The sequence below is a fragment of the Cydia splendana genome, chromosome 7, assembly GCF_910591565.1.
Source record: "Cydia splendana chromosome 7, ilCydSple1.2, whole genome shotgun sequence".
Lineage (NCBI taxonomy): Eukaryota > Metazoa > Arthropoda > Insecta > Lepidoptera > Tortricidae > Cydia > Cydia splendana.
This window is the reverse complement of record NC_085966.1, coordinates 12396779-12414893: the sequence shown is the minus strand read 5'-3', so window position 1 is coordinate 12414893 and position 18115 is coordinate 12396779. Positions and strand designations below refer to the sequence as shown.

General features: G+C 35.7%; 1 protein-coding gene and 1 long non-coding RNA gene across 2 annotated transcripts in view; both read left to right on the top strand.

Moving 5' to 3' along the window:
* LOC134792167 (aldehyde dehydrogenase 1A1-like) overlaps positions 1–6290 on the top strand; it is a 71371-nt gene extending 65081 nt beyond the window's left edge. Inside the window, exons 8-11 of the mRNA XM_063763402.1 lie at positions 963–1127; positions 3052–3209; positions 4344–4418; positions 6173–6290. Of these exons, the coding sequence (XP_063619472.1) occupies positions 963–1127; positions 3052–3209; positions 4344–4418; positions 6173–6242 (468 nt within the window). The 3' untranslated portion in view covers positions 6243–6290. The remainder of the gene's footprint in view (positions 1–962; positions 1128–3051; positions 3210–4343; positions 4419–6172) is intronic.
* The window catches only part of LOC134792184 (uncharacterized), a 596557-nt gene that overhangs the window by 139435 nt on the left and 439007 nt on the right, over positions 1–18115 (top strand). The gene's annotated exons all lie outside the window — the stretch shown is intronic.

Here is an 18115-nt window from a genome sequence, read left to right as displayed (position 1 = left end):
TATTCTGGAATGTTAGGTATCAAATATTCGTAAATATAGCCTAGAATACCACATCATTGTGGAGTGTTCCAGAACACACTCAAATGTTGTGGAATATTCTAGAACATTGTGGACTATTCGAAGCCTTCATACTCTCAGGAGATTTTCGACAAACTCTTCCAGTTATCCCTATGTTTATCACTATACTTTTCTCACGGTATACGTAGGTTGCTCTGGAGTTGGAAATAAAAAAAATTTACATAGAAGTAGGTATAGGTATTGTAGTTAGAAAAAAAAAAACCTAAATATATTTTAAATCCACCACACAATTCTCATGTCAGCTCCCTGAGCGACGCCGGGTACCTCAGCTAGTTTTAAATAAACGCAATTTGTAATTCATGACATCGATGCACATAAGATATGCATAAGTGGTCTATTCAGATAAATGATTCATAATGATGACCGATGCATAACTATTAATGACAACATTTTGCAAATTATTTAAATTGTGGGCATTACAGTCTAATGTTTACTTAAGATTTCATAGCAAAATTTACTCCTTATACTTTCAGGATCAATACTACACGCGATTATATAAAGAATATTGACCAGGTTCGATTCCCGGTTATGTATGAGAATTAAAAAAAAAGTGTGAATGTCATTATTATTAAATCTAAAATCGACGCCATGGTTCCTAAGAACAGATTTCGCTATCTCTCATAGTTTCTGACTTCTCCATACTGACCCATTTGGATTGATCAACCTGTATAATGTCCGCAGAAAAGACGTTATCACCAACCCATACTTCCTAAAAGATTTTTTGAACCTAATCCTCAATTTGGTTGTATTACAACACCACAAATGTTTTAATTTTTCTTAAGAATATTTGATGAGGAAACCTCCAAACGTTTTCGTTCACTTAGAAATTATATTAATTAATTTTGACGTATTTTCGTTTTGTTTTGTTATACTCGTAACAACAGATTGACGAGGAGATGATGAATAAAGTTCTTCGCTACATTGAAAAGGGCCAACAAGAGGGAGCAAAACTTTTGATCGGCGGTCAACGGATTGGAACCCGAGGTTTTTACATTCAGCCTGCCGTATTCAGTAACGTCACGGATGACATGACGATCGCAAAAGAAGAGGTTTTTTTTATTTATATTTTGTACATAATTATTTTTTTCTTAACCTTATCCACTATAAATGTATGATTTTATAAAAAAATTGTAACGAAACTGATGTAACAAACTACTTTCTATAAATAATTCGGTCAAGTTGTGTTCTAATGTATGGGGTATGGGGAAGACAAACAAATTACAGCCAGCATTCAATGAATGTAGTATGATACCTATGGGTATGGTGCTTTACGCACACTAGTGTCCCATGCCCTCCCCCTGCCGCAACCGCCCCTTTTAGCATGAAATATGTCCCGGGTGACGGTTTTTTTTTAATTTTTGAGAAATGAGAGTTTAGGAATAAAGTGTCAAGGTAAAAATAATCCTTAATAAATTTTAAACAAAAAAGGTTACATGCAACTTTTTGGTAAGACTCACCATATTCATGTATTAACTTGTTGAAGTTCAATATAACATAGTACGTGATAGTACCTACTGAAAGAAATCTTATACGGAAAATAAGCTTGCAAAATTATTCTCCGTGTAAAATTTCCTTCAGTACTATCACGTACTATGTTATATTGATCTTCAACAACTTTTGCAACGGTTAAATTTTGTCGAAGTTCATCTAGCCATAACATCAATATGGTGCGTCATATCAAAAAAATGAATATAACCTTTTTTGTTAAGAATTTAATAGCAATAATTTCTTTCATTGACTTTTTTTTCCTATATTGTATACTTTCCCCAAAACATAAAAAAAACTGTCAACCGGGACATATTTAATGCTAAAAGGGGAGGTTGCGGCAGGGGGAGGGCATGGGACGCTAGTGTGCGTAAAGCACCATACCCAAAGGTATCATACTACATTCATCGGATGCTGGCTATAATTTGTTTTTCAAAAAACACAATTTGACCGAATCAAAAGTAAGATAGAGTTAGACCAAGTTAAGTCAGAAGTCTGCAACGATTTTGATAGTACACCCAGTGCAAGTGTTAGTTATAGGTAGGATAGAAGTTTGACGTTTAAAATAATACTTGCACTGCGTGTGCTGTTGAAATCGTTGCAGACTTTTCGTGTACAAACTATAGGTATCTTATTTTTCGATGATATCTGTCACGTTTGTTCGCGTACCGTAAAATGGGGTGAGTAGGTGTAAAACTGACATTCAAACCTCGATAACATTTTATTTTTACATATGCAAACTGAATGGTGTATATAATAAGTGTTCCGGACGTTTGTATTTTAGTTTTTATTTTATTTTGAGTAGTTCCATTTCATAACTTTGACGATAAACAGGAAATCCCACTTCACCCCGTAGTCCCTCGTATTTGGGGTGAGTTCGGTTTTCATACAAAGGTGATTTTGGAAGATTGTTGGATCGATTTTTTTTTATTATGAGTATTACTATAGCTCCATTTTAAATGGGAATACATTATTTTTGTAGCAGTAGCCTTAAAATCCCATCTCACCCCCCTTTCATCGCTTCTCTCCCCATTCATAACCCAACTGTCCCCGCGAACCCTACTCACCCCATATTACGGTACACGTAAAGTATTGAGAATTTACTTTTGAAACTGGTGATAATTAAGATAAGCACATAATATTGTATGTGGAAATATATATATATATATATATATATATATATATATATATATATATCTTATAATACTTACATATAAGATATTTTTAATAAGATCAAGTTCGCCATACATTTACTATGGCTATTCATTGTCGCCATCATAAAAAAAAACAACGGGTTGCACTCCGGGAGTGCCGGCAGAAGTGAAAACTCAATGACATTGTAACAGTTTTTCGATCAGGTCACGTGTCCGTCTTACGAAGCGTCTTACGTCTTACGCCTTACGCTGTCGCGAGTTTAACATTTTTTCCCCATCACAAAAAGTACACAGCGCCGCTAAAGAAGTTTTCACTTCAAAAACCTTCTTGTAGATCTTCGGCCCTGTGCAGAGCATCCTAAAGTTCGATACGCTAGAAGAGGTGATAGAACGCGCCAACAACACCAACTACGGACTCGCTGCCGGCATCTTCACCACCAGCGTTACCAACGCTCTGCAGTTCAGTAAACATGTCGAAGCCGGAATCGTTTGGTAAGCTTTTCTTTATTTTTATGTATATGTTTCCGCAAATGCCCGTTATTAGTGAAAACACGTTTTTCTTAGTTAAAAATTGTTTTCCGTATCGCCTTGGTGAAACGCGTTTTCACTAGTTAAAACTAGTTTTCTGAAACACCATGGTGAAACCAAGTTTTAAATAGGATTTTTCAGTCATAATTAATTTACAATTATTTAAATTAAATTTCAGTTGTTTTGAGTAAGATATCTCAGTTACTAACTAGACGCGTATTTACTGAAAACGGGATATTACTGTATAAAAATTAGCTTTAGCAACCGAGAATTTTCAGATAGAAAAAACTTAATTAAAAGATGAGAACTACTTTCCTTACATTCATTTGAAAATTGCTACAACTTTTTATGAGAATGGCAGTATAATCTACCTAATGCATGAGAGATATTTTTTTGTCTAACAGTCAGAACTTACATCCCTACTGAGTAGACTACCTATCGAATTGTATTGTATTTTTACTTTATGATAGTGGTGAAATACATTGCATACTGTACGTCATTTACATTAGTCGGCCCTCTCGCGCACGAGAGAGAACTATTATTTATTCATATTATTAAATGAAATTTGCTTGGTGCTAGGTACACCAAACAAGATAGAGCGATATTTTGTTTACTCTATGTTAATTGTTCTGTATTTAAGCTCGGCAAACACCCAAGCGGTGTTTAACTTTAACTTGTGGCTCTACAGAGCTACTTCTGTAATTGTGCTTTTGATCTCTCATATTTCCATGGTTCCACCATGTACAAAAAATAATCATATAAATATCGAAAACACGAGAATCAGTTGAGAAATGAGACATGTAAAGGATGACTCACGCCAGACGCATGTCATGTGGCGCCCGACATGTCATTTTTAATCGGTGATCACGTGGTCCATACAAAATGAAGCGCCGGAAACTCCGGCCCAGCCCCGGCCTGGTCTAGCGTGAGTCATTCTTAAAAGAGACATACATTTAGACATACGAAAGCATTTTTGTCCAAACTGAAACGGAGTCCTTCGTCTTCTCGTAGCGTCAATAAATGTTAAAATGCACCGCGGGTGAATTAGAATACTTTCCTTTATTAAAATATAATAATATCTATTTTTCATTAATACAGGGTTAACCACTATCTGTCATACAACCCGCAATCTCCGTTTGGCGGCTTCAAAGATTCTGGGATTGGTCGCGAAAAGTAAGTCTTGAACTTTATTTATTTCAAACATTTTCACACTGAAATTATTTATTTCATGTGATTTACACAATAATTTTCATTTTGTATAGTAAGTAACTAAGTGTCGAAAGTCGAAACTCATTTTCTCATTTATCATGCTTGGACTTTATGTCTTTGTAAACGGGTTTATGAAATGTGGACGATGGTATCTAAGCTTGCTTTAACTTCACTTCAAAGTGACTGATGATTTATGTATGTCTTCCAAGTCTTCCAACAGGCGTATTAAAATAAAATAATATCAATATCAGAGCACGATATCTATTTTATATTGGTATCATCATTTTAACATTTGAATACGCCTCATCGCCTTCCTTTATCTAATTAAATGGGGCAGTGACAATTCGAAATCAAATAAACGAACGACAAATGACGGAGTCGTGAAGACCTTGGCTAAACTAATTTGCTTTTAGGTAATATTTTTTCGGCCTCCCTTTTTTACGCCAAACATTTTTGTATGCGGAACAACGTTACCTGTGATGTTAGCGACTAGATAGGTCTATTAAGGTAATTTAAATTAAATTTTATAACTATACCTAGTTAAATAGATAGAAAATGAGCAATTTATGACAATAAGTAAATTGGAAACTTAAAAAATATATGGAAATAAGAAAAAGATACAAGACTTCAAAATTTCAAAATTTAAGTATTTTAAAACATCTAAAAAGGAAAAAAATAATGGTACCATTTAATTCCTTACATTTTATTTTAAAAAAATATTGTACAGCAATAATATACATATATAATAGGTACGCAATATTTCACCAACAAAATCGCAATTTTCTTGTTTTGCCGGTCTATAGCACTATATAGTGACATTACATTGTGATGTCACGATGTATTGCCATTTTGTTAGGAGCGTTTCGTCAATAAAGTGTGATTGTCAGACTTTGACTATCATTTGTGACTTTTGTATTGCAATTGATCAATTTATTGAGCACTCGATCATCCCCATCCATCTCCGGTGCCAATCTGAAGACGGGACGAATTGTCCCGTGGGATATCCCGTGAGATTATCAATCACCTCAAACGTGTAAGAGTAGGACCAAGATAACTCTGCATTTTGCGTGGTATTTCCAATAACAAAATGAGGCCATTATCATCAATAATGTCGAATTCTATGAAATATGAAAAAACAACGGGTTGCACTTCGGGAGTGCCGGCAGAAGTGAAAACTCAATGACATTGTAACAGTTTTTCGATCAGGTCACGTGTTCGTCTTACGTGTTACGAATCTTACGGTTATGTGACCTGGCGGCTTAGCACGGTCGCGTTTTTATCCCTTGTCACCATGCCTGTCACGTTCTAACAAGTACGTAAGTGCGAAAGGGACGCGCATAGTGATAGACGATAAAAATGGAACCGTGCTGCGCCCACTGGGCTATGTAACCGTGAAAATCGAAGTTCGCAAATTGCGGGCATTTTTCTCTGTCACTCTTATTACGCCTTCATTGGAGTAAAAGAGAAAGATCCCCGCAATTTGCGAATTTCGGTTTTCGCGGTAGCCCCTCTGTCGCGAGTTTAACATTTTTTTCCCCATCAAAAAAAGTGCACAGCGCCGCTAAAGAAGTTTTCACTTCAAATGTGACGTTTCTTATGTTATGACACTCCTTACTTTGTTGTATTCAAATCGGTGCAACGTTAGCAAAGACTGACTCTATTTACTATTACACGTTGACCATAAATAAACCACATGCCACTTTTTTTTCTTATTTCAGTGGAATGGACTGCGTCAACTCGTATCTGGAGGTTAAGACGGTGAATATGGCTCTGCCGAAAAAGTTCTAGAATTCGACTAAATAAGCCCTGCCTGCATGGTGCTACATCAAACAAGATTTAGTGATATTTTATTGAATATATTCATTGTTTATTATTTTAAAGTTTTGTGTATTTATTTTTCAGATTATTATTGTTTATACCTCCACGCGTTACCGAGATAAAACTCTTAACAGACAAACGGACAGACGGACGACGGAGTGATCCTATTACTAAGGGTTCTGTTTTTTCTTTTGAGGTGCGGAACCCCAAAAACGGGCATTTAAATATAACATTATGTCATCTGCAACACTCGTCGACAAAATCCTATTGAATGTTCCTCTCTACTTATGCGAAATACTTTTTGTTGTTATTACACTGCCGCAGAAGGTTACATATTTTCCAAGTGTATGTAAGTACTTTCACTTCCTAAGCAATTTTGTGCAAATTATGGCTTTTGCTTTAGTGGAGCAAAGCCCCATTCTATTCTGTTTCCTGAAGTCCCCCCAATAATTTGCATGGCGTCTCCATTGAATGGGCATACTTCATTGCATAGAAATGGGGTCGTTCCTCACTCGGTCCTCATTTCCTCATTTGGTTTACGATAACATATTGCACGCACGGATCTATCATATGTTTCGAATGGTGGGTGTGCACGAATACCATAATAATATATGGGTGTGTAAGTAATGAGAGCATTTAAATTTGTGTGTTTGTCACAGATATTTGTTCCTGATTTATGATTGTTATCATCTATGTATTTAAGTATATTTATCTGTATATATCTATTATATAAGTTGCTATCTTATTAGTTGCAGATATTTTAACAGATGATACTTTACTTTAAAACAATTAACTTTAAATAGAAATTAAAAATATTTAATTAAGTACCTACCTATTTTTTTTTTGTTTTAATTTACTGAACAAAAAATTTAATTTCATTACGGTTCGGCGGGAAAACTGCAAAAGGTTATTAGGATGAAGTGGCCAGACAGGTGTTAGGTAAAAGAGGTACTAGAATCTGTTCAATGAGTTCACATTTAATAATCATAATCACATTAACAGGGTGTTTTACGTAGCAAATTTGTTTTTCAGTTTTCTCCAAAAAAACATCGTAAAAGCTATAATGCTTCATACTTAAATATACTCAAGGAACCGAGTAGGTACTATCAGCTGTATAAATATCTGCAAATAATAAGGTAGCACCTTATACATATATATCGTCATATTCGTCATCTATTACCCATAACACAAGCTTTAAGGTTGACTCACGCTTGACCGGACCGGAGCTTCCGGCACGTCGTTTTTTATGGAAAGCACCACGTGATCACCGATCAGCCGTCATAGAAAATAACATTTCGGACGCCTCGGCCCGGGCACGGCCCAGTCTAGCGTGAGTCATCCTTGAACATGAAAAGGTACCATTTTGCAGGTATTGAGTTATGGATAGCTCCAAAAAGTAAGTAAGTAAGTATATATACTTGGTCAAGCAAATCTTGTCAGTAGAAAAAGGCGCGAAATTCAAATTTTCTATGAGACGATAATCCTTCGCGCCTACATTTTTTAAATTTGCCGCCTTTTTCTACTGACAAGATTTGCTTGACCAAGTATAAATTGCCTTTTACATCCAGCGATAAAAACACGTAACCTAGCCGCTTGAGTTATCTATTTGTAAAGTATTGTTCACGAGTCGCGACTTTATAACTATCAATATTACAGATACTAGCAAAGAATTAATAGCTAATAAAGATAATTATCATGTAGAACTATCTTTATTTACGCTAAAATCTAACTATACGACACGTGAACTGAAATTTTAAATGGCATTTTTCATAAACTCGCTATAAGCCCCAATTAGTTATTATTGTGACCAAAATTAATTTATTATACTAATCAAATAATTAATTTTATTATATTAATTTTCATCTGTATTTGTAAGAAAATTGTAAAAGGGTGAATCAACTTTTAAATGTCCACATGATGAAATTATGGATTTTTATTTTTACTTGTTATTGTCCATATTTATATACTTTATTTAAAAGATAAGTTTCTCTAGTTTATGATTATGTATAAAGCAGAGCTGTTTCTTTAAGAATTTAGTGAATAAGACGAAAAAAATTCACCAGCCCAAATCTGCCTTGTCCCCTGGACCACTATCCAAAAGTATTTTTAAACATACTAGACATCAATTATTGTTTAAACAATTATTTTAATTACATTAATTAAACAATGCTGTATAATTTTTTATCTTTATACAGGGTGACTTCAAATTGGTAATACAAAATCAATGTTTTAGATACATCTTCCCTTAATTAAGCCCCTCAATTAAGTCTCATGCTTTTAAAATAATCAAAATTATTTTTTTATATTTTTTTTATTTATCCCAATTTTTTAGGCTTCACATGGTTATCATAACATAATGATTAACAAAGAAGGTTAAATAATTTCAAAAGAACACTTTCCTCTTTGGTTATCAATCACCTGTCACAGTATTTATGAAGTAAACGTGTTTTGATTAGTAATTGTCACTTGTCAATCGAAAATTAGATTTTCCGCAAGATTTTGATTTTACAATAAATTTTTAAATAAAACAATTCCTGAGAAACGTGTTACCGATTTTGCTACAAAAGGTGCCGGAGCAAAATTTGGAGAATCTCCATTTCCAGCAAGATGGTGCACCAGCACAGTTAGCTCTAAGTGTGAATTATCATTTGGACCAAGACTGCCGTCATAGTCTAAAAGGCAGTTTTTCGACATTTTGCCAAAATTGACTTTTTGTGATATTCGTAATGTAGAGATCGAGATGCATCGACCACTTTGGCCCGTTTTCCGATAAGTGGCTTAGTTTTCGAGAAAAATATAGTAAAAAGACCGTATTTGCACTAATGTTCTAAGCGTTCCTAGTCTTAAAAGCGACTATTTTACAAAGCCAGGCTAAAACAACGTATATGCAGCTATACGTTTTTTTACGCTCTGGTTTGCGTAAAATCTTATCCACCGTGTCTAACCTAAAATAACGTATAAGCCAAAAACTAGGCTAAAAATACGTAAAAGACGCTATACGCGCTTTAAGATTAGGATCTTTAGCATAATTTTAGATCTGATACTGGTCTAAAAAATCGTATAATATTTTTTGTTGTTTAAATGTCTCATACGTCATTTAAGCCTAGTATCACTTAACTTTTTTACGTCACCATAATAGTCTTTAGAAACGTATAAATGTTATACGTTCTTCTTATTTTGTATGGACGTCGTATTAAACGTAAACAAACTTTTATAAAGGTTGAAAGTGCGTCTAACTAGTCTATAACGCAGTATATGCTCCAACCTTCGTCATGCTCCCCGCGCGCCGAAAGACACCCTTATGCTAAGTAAAAGCCGTCAGCCGCAAGCAGGCTTGTGGCTGCCGGTATGCGAGCGGAGGTGGCATTTTGCGCGCGAAATATTGACCGAACGCCAAAGTAAGAAAAATACTTTATTATTGCATTACCATCATATGTTATCAATAATATGTAGTGTTTACAATTAGTACCTTCGAGTATTATCATTTTTATCAAGGTATATACTTTAAAATTGCCTCGCAAATACTTACGCTCGACAGCAAATACGTCTTTCTAGCGTAGTTTGTGATGGTGAAATTGTTCATACGTACTTTTCTACAGCAAACGTTGTTTAAGTTTTATTTTTTCATTCGACGGTTTGACTGTTTTTATTTAAATAAAATCAAATTTATATTAGAGCTAATTTTATCGGGTTTAATTCCCTATAAGCCAAGTAGGTATTTGACATTACGAAGAGTTTAAATCTTAATGAAAAATGTTTTAAAGGGAAATTTAATGAGAATTCTTATGGACAAAATAACATTTTCCGCCTAAGTATTTAGATAACCAGGACAAAGGACCTGGGCATCTTTGTATGGAACCTGGGTCCATCCAAAAACCAACTGAGAGTTATATACATATATATATATTAGGCCATTAAATACTTAAGTGGGTTTTATCTAGTTCATATCGCACCATGGGCCCCAAGCAATGCCTCAAGCGGAATTTAATTATTTTTATTGTAGTTTGTCAATATCTAACTACTCACTAGCTTTTGGTAGCCTAGTAAGTCACCTGACGTCACTCTTATTATCTAGGCAATAGATTTCGAACAGAAATATAGTAAATTAATTACTGCAAATTATATTACGTTTTATTTAATTACAACCGCTAAAATGCGTTTTAGAATTAAATAAATGACAGAGTATGTGCAGGAATTAATACGAGTTTAATTTTATTGCTAATGTAGACTACATAGCTCGCTAACGTCTTACCGTGCGATGAAATTCTCGATGATTCGATGCCTATAATATTGATAACAAACTAAAATAACTATTAGAGATGCCACGAATTCGGTAAAACATTATGTATTATTTTCAGTTACGTGTATGCGAAAACTGGTCATACCTACAAAGGTAAATGGTTGCTAAGATTTAAGTCAGCAGCAAGCTGGGTTCTCCATACAAACGTAGTTACGCTCTCATTTTAAAACGATTAGCTAGATTGCTCTAAAACTTTGTACTCACTAAAGGATAAGGTATATCTATGCCTGTAATTAATGTGTAGCTTCAGATACCATAGTTAAAAAATACAGCGAATATAAGTTTTTCAAACAAAACTTATTTTTCCTCTATTTCATTAGTTTTGTTGGAATATAAACTAATTAGGTACTGGTATAGATATACCTCATGTTATTGTATGTGCAATTTATTACAATCCAACACGTTGTTTTAAAATTAGTACGAATCTCCGTTTTTATGGGAAGTAAAAATTCGGCTGAGCTTATTGCGGACTCTTTTAAGTTTCGTTGCTCATGCTCATTAGAAGTACATGTAATGTCATTAGTAGAGTCGAGTAAATCTAGCCTATGATACAAATAAAATCAGAAAGACCGTACACTTTAAAAATTTGTTACATATTATGGGGTTATTCCCACTAGTTAGGTATCTACCACCAAGTTGTTACCAGTGGTATTACTGGGAATTTATTTCCCACCTTTCTTCCCAGTAGCTACCACCAACTCGGTTTTGTGGTAAATACTGGGAATTTTTTTTCCAGTAGTTACCACTGGTAAAAGGTGGGATTTTTTTCCTAGTAGTAACCACCAACATTTTTTTACAGTACAGTTTAAATGTCTTTTATTATATGAACAAAAAACACTATACTACTTTATTTATTTATTTATTTATATGAGCCTAGAGTGTCCCACTGCTGGGCAAAGGCCTCCCTCCCCCTTTCCAGGTATCCCGGTTTTGACCCGTCTCCCACCAGTTCCTGTCAAAGGCGTCGAGGTCATCCCGCCAACGCCTTCGAGGTTTGCCGCGACCCCGGGTTTGATGTGGGACCCAATTGGTTGTTGTTTTAGCCCACAAGTCATCCGGCATACGGCAAACGTGTCCCGCCCAGTCCCACTTCAGCTTGGCGGCTGTTTCAGCCTCATCAGCTATTTGGGTTTTGGAGCGTAGTATAGTGTTTCTGATGCGATCGGTCAACTTCACGCCGAGAATACTACGCTCCATGGCGCGTTGACAAACCTTGAGGGTGGATTTCTGAACTTATGTCAAGGACCAAGTCTGTGCTCCGTACTGCCGTCCTAGTCTAAAAGGCAGTTTTTCGACAAAAGCTAGTTTCGAGATAATCGCAAAAAACCAACCCAAACATCTTTCTCGAATTTCTACGGATCGGAAAAACTTTTTCCATTTTTTCTTTTTGTATGTGGTAGGTATATATATGTACTAATTTTAGGTATTTATAGTATGTTTCTAAACAGCTCAGTTTTTTTTTATTTTATAAAAAACACTTTAGATTAGTATTAAGCTTAAAATGTGTAGGTGGTACTAGTCAAGAAGGCGGTAAACATGCGTTATGCGGCGTTCTAAGTTAGTTACGAAGTAGAAACTAGGTAAAAACGCCGTATATGTCACATGCTGCCTTTTTGCTTAGTAACAGTGTATAATTCGCACTTGAAATCCTAAGTTAAAAGACCTTATAGTAGCTATTCGGCCTTTTTGGTTAGTATACTAGGAAAAATTAAGATTTTGTCCAGATTTTCGACTAGCGTGCTAGTGTAAAAAAACGTATACCACCAAAAACACCGAATATACGGTTTTATAGATTAGTATTTATGGAAGAAATGGGAATAAAAAACAGTCACGTAGTTTAAATGTTTATTTAGAAAACGAGGTCCAGCGATTACTTTTTGGATTATAATCTTAATTACCATACAAAATTAACACATAAATTGGGTTATTCCCACTAGTTACCATCAAGTTGTTACCAGTGCTAACTAATGGGATTTGTTTCCCAGTAGTTACCCCTACAATTTTGTTAGGGTTCAATAAAGCCTCTATTTTTATGTGTTAATTTTGTATGGTAATTAAGATTATAATCCAAAAAGTAATCGCTGGTCCTCATTTTTTTAATAATAGCCTAGTAGTATAGTCCACAACATATATGCCTCAAGTACTGCCTGCATAAAACTACAGTCTCCCAGACCATCATTCAATATAAAGAAGGGCGTCAAACAAGGTGACCCGCTGTCGCCCAAGCTGTTCACTAGTACCCTCGAACAAATATTCAGGAAGCTGGCGGCTGGATGGGAGAACAGAGGTATCGACGTGGGTGGACGGCGATTAACAAATCTCCGCTTCGCCAACGACATAGTCTTGTTTTCGTCTTCAGCCACGGAGCTCGGCGCCATGCTACAAGACCTAAGCAAGGCAAGCCTTGAGGTAGGATTAATGATGAACATGTCAAAGACCAAGCTCATGACTAATAGCCCAAAAAGAAAAGTGGTAGTGGATGGAGAAGAAATGCCATATGTCCAAGAATACATTTACCTAGGTCAAATAGTCTCTTTCCAGGCACGACAGGACAAGGAGGTCGCAAGACGAACCGGAAGTGCCTGGAAAAGCTATTGGTCTATGAAAGAGCAAATGAAGGGAGATTTCCCTATTTCTCTAAAACGAAAGCTCATGGACATGTGCATTCTTCCCATCCTGACCTACGCTGCCGTCATAGTCTAAAAGGCAGTTATTCGACATTTTGCCAAAATTGACTTTTTGTGATATTCGTAATGTAGAGATCGAGATGCATCGACCACTTTGGCCCGTTTTCCGATAAGTGGCTTAGTTTTCGAGAAAAATATAGTAAAAAGACCGTATTTGCACTAATGTTCTAAGCGTTCCTAGTCTTAAAAGCGACTATTTTACAAAGCCAGGCTAAAACAACGTATATGCAGCTATACGTTTTTTTACGCTCTGGTTTGCGTAAAATCTTATCCACCGTGTCTAACCTAAAATAACGTATAAGCCAAAAACTAGGCTAAAAATACGTAAAAGACGCTATACGCGCTTTAAGATTAGGATCTTTAGCATAATTTTAGATCTGATACTGGTCTAAAAAATCGTATAATATTTTTTGTTGTTTAAATGTCTCATACGTCATTTAAGCCTAGTATCACTTAACTTTTTTACGTCACCATAATAGTCTTTAGAAACGTATAAATGTTATACGTTCTTCTTATTTTGTATGGACGTCGTATTAAACGTAAACAAACTTTTATAAAGGTTGAAAGTGCGTCTAACTAGTCTATAACGCAGTATATGCTCCAACCTTCGTCATGCTCCCCGCGCGCCGAAAGACACCCTTATGCTAAGTAAAAGCCGTCAGCCGCAAGCAGGCTTGTGGCTGCCGGTATGCGAGCGGAGGTGGCATTTTGCGCGCGAAATATTGACCGAACGCCAAAGTAAGAAAAATACTTTATTATTGCATTACCATCATATGTTATCAATAATATGTAGTGTTTACAATTAGTACCTTCGAGTATTATCATTTTTATCAAGGTATATACTTTAAAATTGCCTCGCAAATACTTACGCTCGACAGCAAATACGTCTTTCTAGCGTAGTTTGTGATGGTGAAATTGTTCATACGTACTTTTCTACAGCAAACGTTGTTTAAGTTTTATTTTTTCATTCGACGGTTTGACTGTTTTTATTTAAATAAAATCAAATTTATATTAGAGCTAATTTTATCGGGTTTAATTCCCTATAAGCCAAGTAGGTATTTGACATTACGAAGAGTTTAAATCTTAATGAAAAATGTTTTAAAGGGAAATTTAATGAGAATTCTTATGGACAAAATAACATTTTCCGCCTAAGTATTTAGATAACCAGGACAAAGGACCTGGGCATCTTTGTATGGAACCTGGGTCCATCCAAAAACCAACTGAGAGTTATATACATATATATATATATTAGGCCATTAAATACCTAAGTGGGTTTTATCTAGTTCATATCGCACCATGGGCCCCAAGCAATGCCTCAAGCGGAATTTAATTATTTTTATTGTAGTTTGTCAATATCTAACTACTCACTAGCTTTTGGTAGCCTAGTAAGTCACCTGACGTCACTCTTATTATCTAGGCAATAGATTTCGAACAGAAATATAGTAAATTAATTACTGCAAATTATATTACGTTTTATTTATCATAGTATTTATATATTGCAGTATTATCTATTACGTTTTTTAAAAAAACAATATGTATCTTAAAATAAGTTGGTATGTTTGTGTATTAAGTAATAGTTGTATGTTAAAATAGTAAAAGCTACGAGTTTGTAATCTAATAGAAAAATAATTTTATTCAAATTTGAATCTGATTTTTAATTACAACCGCTAAAATGCGTTTTAGAATTAAATAAATGACAGAGTATGTGCAGGAATTAATACGAGTTTAATTTTATTGCTAATGTAGACTACATAGCTCGCTAACGTCTTACCGTGCGATGAAATTCTCGATGATTCGATGCCTATAATATTGATAACAAACTAAAATAACTATTAGAGATGCCACGAATTCGGTAAAACATTATGTATTATTTTCAGTTACGTGTATGCGAAAACTGGTCATACCTACAAAGGTAAATGGTTGCTAAGATTTAAGTCAGCAGCAAGCTGGGTTCTCCATACAAACGTAGTTACGCTCTCATTTTAAAACGATTAGCTAGATTGCTCTAAAACTTTGTACTCACTAAAGGATAAGGTATATCTATGCCTGTAATTAATGTGTAGCTTCAGATACCATAGTTAAAAAATACAGCGAATATAAGTTTTTCAAACAAAACTTATTTTTCCTCTATTTCATTAGTTTTGTTGGAATATAAACTAATTAGGTACTGGTATAGATATACCTCATGTTATTGTATGTGCAATTTATTACAATCCAACACGTTGTTTTAAAATTAGTACGAATCTCCGTTTTTATGGGAAGTAAAAATTCGGCTGAGCTTATTGCGGACTCTTTTAAGTTTCGTTGCTCATGCTCATTAGAAGTACATGTAATGTCATTAGTAGAGTCGAGTAAATCTAGCCTATGATACAAATAAAATCAGAAAGACCGTACACTTTAAAAATTTGTTACATATTATGGGGTTATTCCCACTAGTTAGGTATCTACCACCAAGTTGTTACCAGTGGTATTACTGGGAATTTATTTCCCACCTTTCTTCCCAGTAGCTACCACCAACTCGGTTTTGTGGTAAATACTGGGAATTTTTTTTCCAGTAGTTACCACTGGTAAAAGGTGGGATTTTTTTCCTAGTAGTAACCACCAACATTTTTTTACAGTACAGTTTAAATGTCTTTTATTATATGAACAAAAAACACTATACTACTTTATTTATTTATTTATTTATATGAGCCTAGAGTGTCCCACTGCTGGGCAAAGGCCTCCCTCCCCCTTTCCAGGTATCCCGGTTTTGACCCGTCTCCCACCAGTTCCTGTCAAAGGCGTCGAGGTCATCCCGCCAACGCCTTCGAGGTTTGCCGCGACCCCGGGTTTGATGTGGGACCCAATTGGTTGTTGTTTTAGCCCACAAGTCATCCGGCATACGGCAAACGTGTCCCGCCCAGTCCCACTTCAGCTTGGCGGCTGTTTCAGCCACATCAGCTATTTGGGTTTTGGAGCGTAGTATAGTGTTTCTGATGCGATCGGTCAACTTCACGCCGAGAATACTACGCTCCATGGCGCGTTGACAAACCTTGAGGGTGGATTTCTGAACTTATGTCAAGGACCAAGTCTGTGCTCCGTAGGTCAGGATGGGAAGAATGCACATGTCCATGAGCTTTCGTTTTAGAGAAATAGGGAAATCTCCCTTCATTTGCTCTTTCATAGACCAATAGCTTTTCCAGGCACTTCCGGTTCGTCTTGCGACCTCCTTGTCCTGTCGTGCCTGGAAAGAGACTATTTGACCTAGGTAAATGTATTCTTGGACATATGGCATTTCTTCTCCATCCACTACCACTTTTCTTTTTGGGCTATTAGTCATGAGCTTGGTCTTTGACATGTTCATCATTAATCCTACCTCAAGGCTTGCCTTGCTTAGGTCTTGTAGCATGGCGCCGAGCTCCGTGGCTGAAGACGAAAACAAGACTATGTCGTTGGCGAAGCGGAGATTTGTTAATCGCCGTCCACCCACGTCGATACCTCTGTTCTCCCATCCAGCCGCCAGCTTCCTGAATATTTGTTCGAGGGTACTAGTGAACAGCTTGGGCGACAGCGGGTCACCTTGTTTGACGCCCTTCTTTATATTGAATGATGGTCCGGGAGACTGTAGTTTTATGCAGGCAGTACTTGAGGCATATATGTTGTGGACTATACTACTAGGCTATTATTAAAAAAATGAGGACCAGCGATTACTTTTTGGATTATAATCTTAATTACCATACAAAATTAACACATAAAAATAGAGGCTTTATTGAACCCTAACAAAATTGTAGGGGTAACTACTGGGAAACAAATCCCATTAGTTAGCACTGGTAACAACTTGATGGTAACTAGTGGGAATAACCCAATTTATGTGTTAATTTTGTATGGTAATTAAGATTATAATCCAAAAAGTAATCGCTGGACCTCGTTTTCTAAATAAACATTTAAACTACGTGACTGTTTTTTATTCCCATTTCTTCCATAAATACTAATCTATAAAACCGTATATTCGGTGTTTTTGGTGGTATACGTTTTTTTACACTAGCACGCTAGTCGAAAATCTGGACAAAATCTTAATTTTTCCTAGTATACTAACCAAAAAGGCCGAATAGCTACTATAAGGTCTTTTAACTTAGGATTTCAAGTGCGAATTATACACTGTTACTAAGCAAAAAGGCAGCATGTGACATATACGGCGTTTTTACCTAGTTTCTACTTCGTAACTAACTTAGAACGCCGCATAACGCATGTTTACCGCCTTCTTGACTAGTACCACCTACACATTTTAAGCTTAATACTAATCTAAAGTGTTTTTTATAAAATAAAAAAAAACTGAGCTGTTTAGAAACATACTATAAATACCTAAAATTAGTACATATATATACCTACCACATACAAAAAGAAAAAATGGAAAAAGTTTTTCCGATCCGTAGAAATTCAAGAAAGATGTTTGGGTTGGTTTTTTGCGATTATCTCGAAACTAGCTTTTGTCGAAAAACTGCCTTTTAGACTAGGACGGCAGAAGAGTCCCTGGCAGATGGATTGGACGCAACGGCCCAGTCGCATTGCCGCCTTGAAGTCCCGATCTTCGCATGGCCGACTCGACTTCCTTTGTAGGGCGAAATTAAAAGGAGAGTGTACGCACGGGAATCAAATACCCTCGATGAACTTCGCCAAAAGATAATTGAGGCGTTCAATTCTGTGAAAACCAATGAATTTATCAAGAATCTCAAGAGTAATCATATGCATCAGACTTATGTGTCCAGAAAAGCGGTGGTCATTTTCAACACATCTTAAAATACGTTTATTTAAAGTAGGTGCCCACTTATCTAACTTATTGAAAGTATTGAAACGTAGGTACTCGTATTTTAAGATTG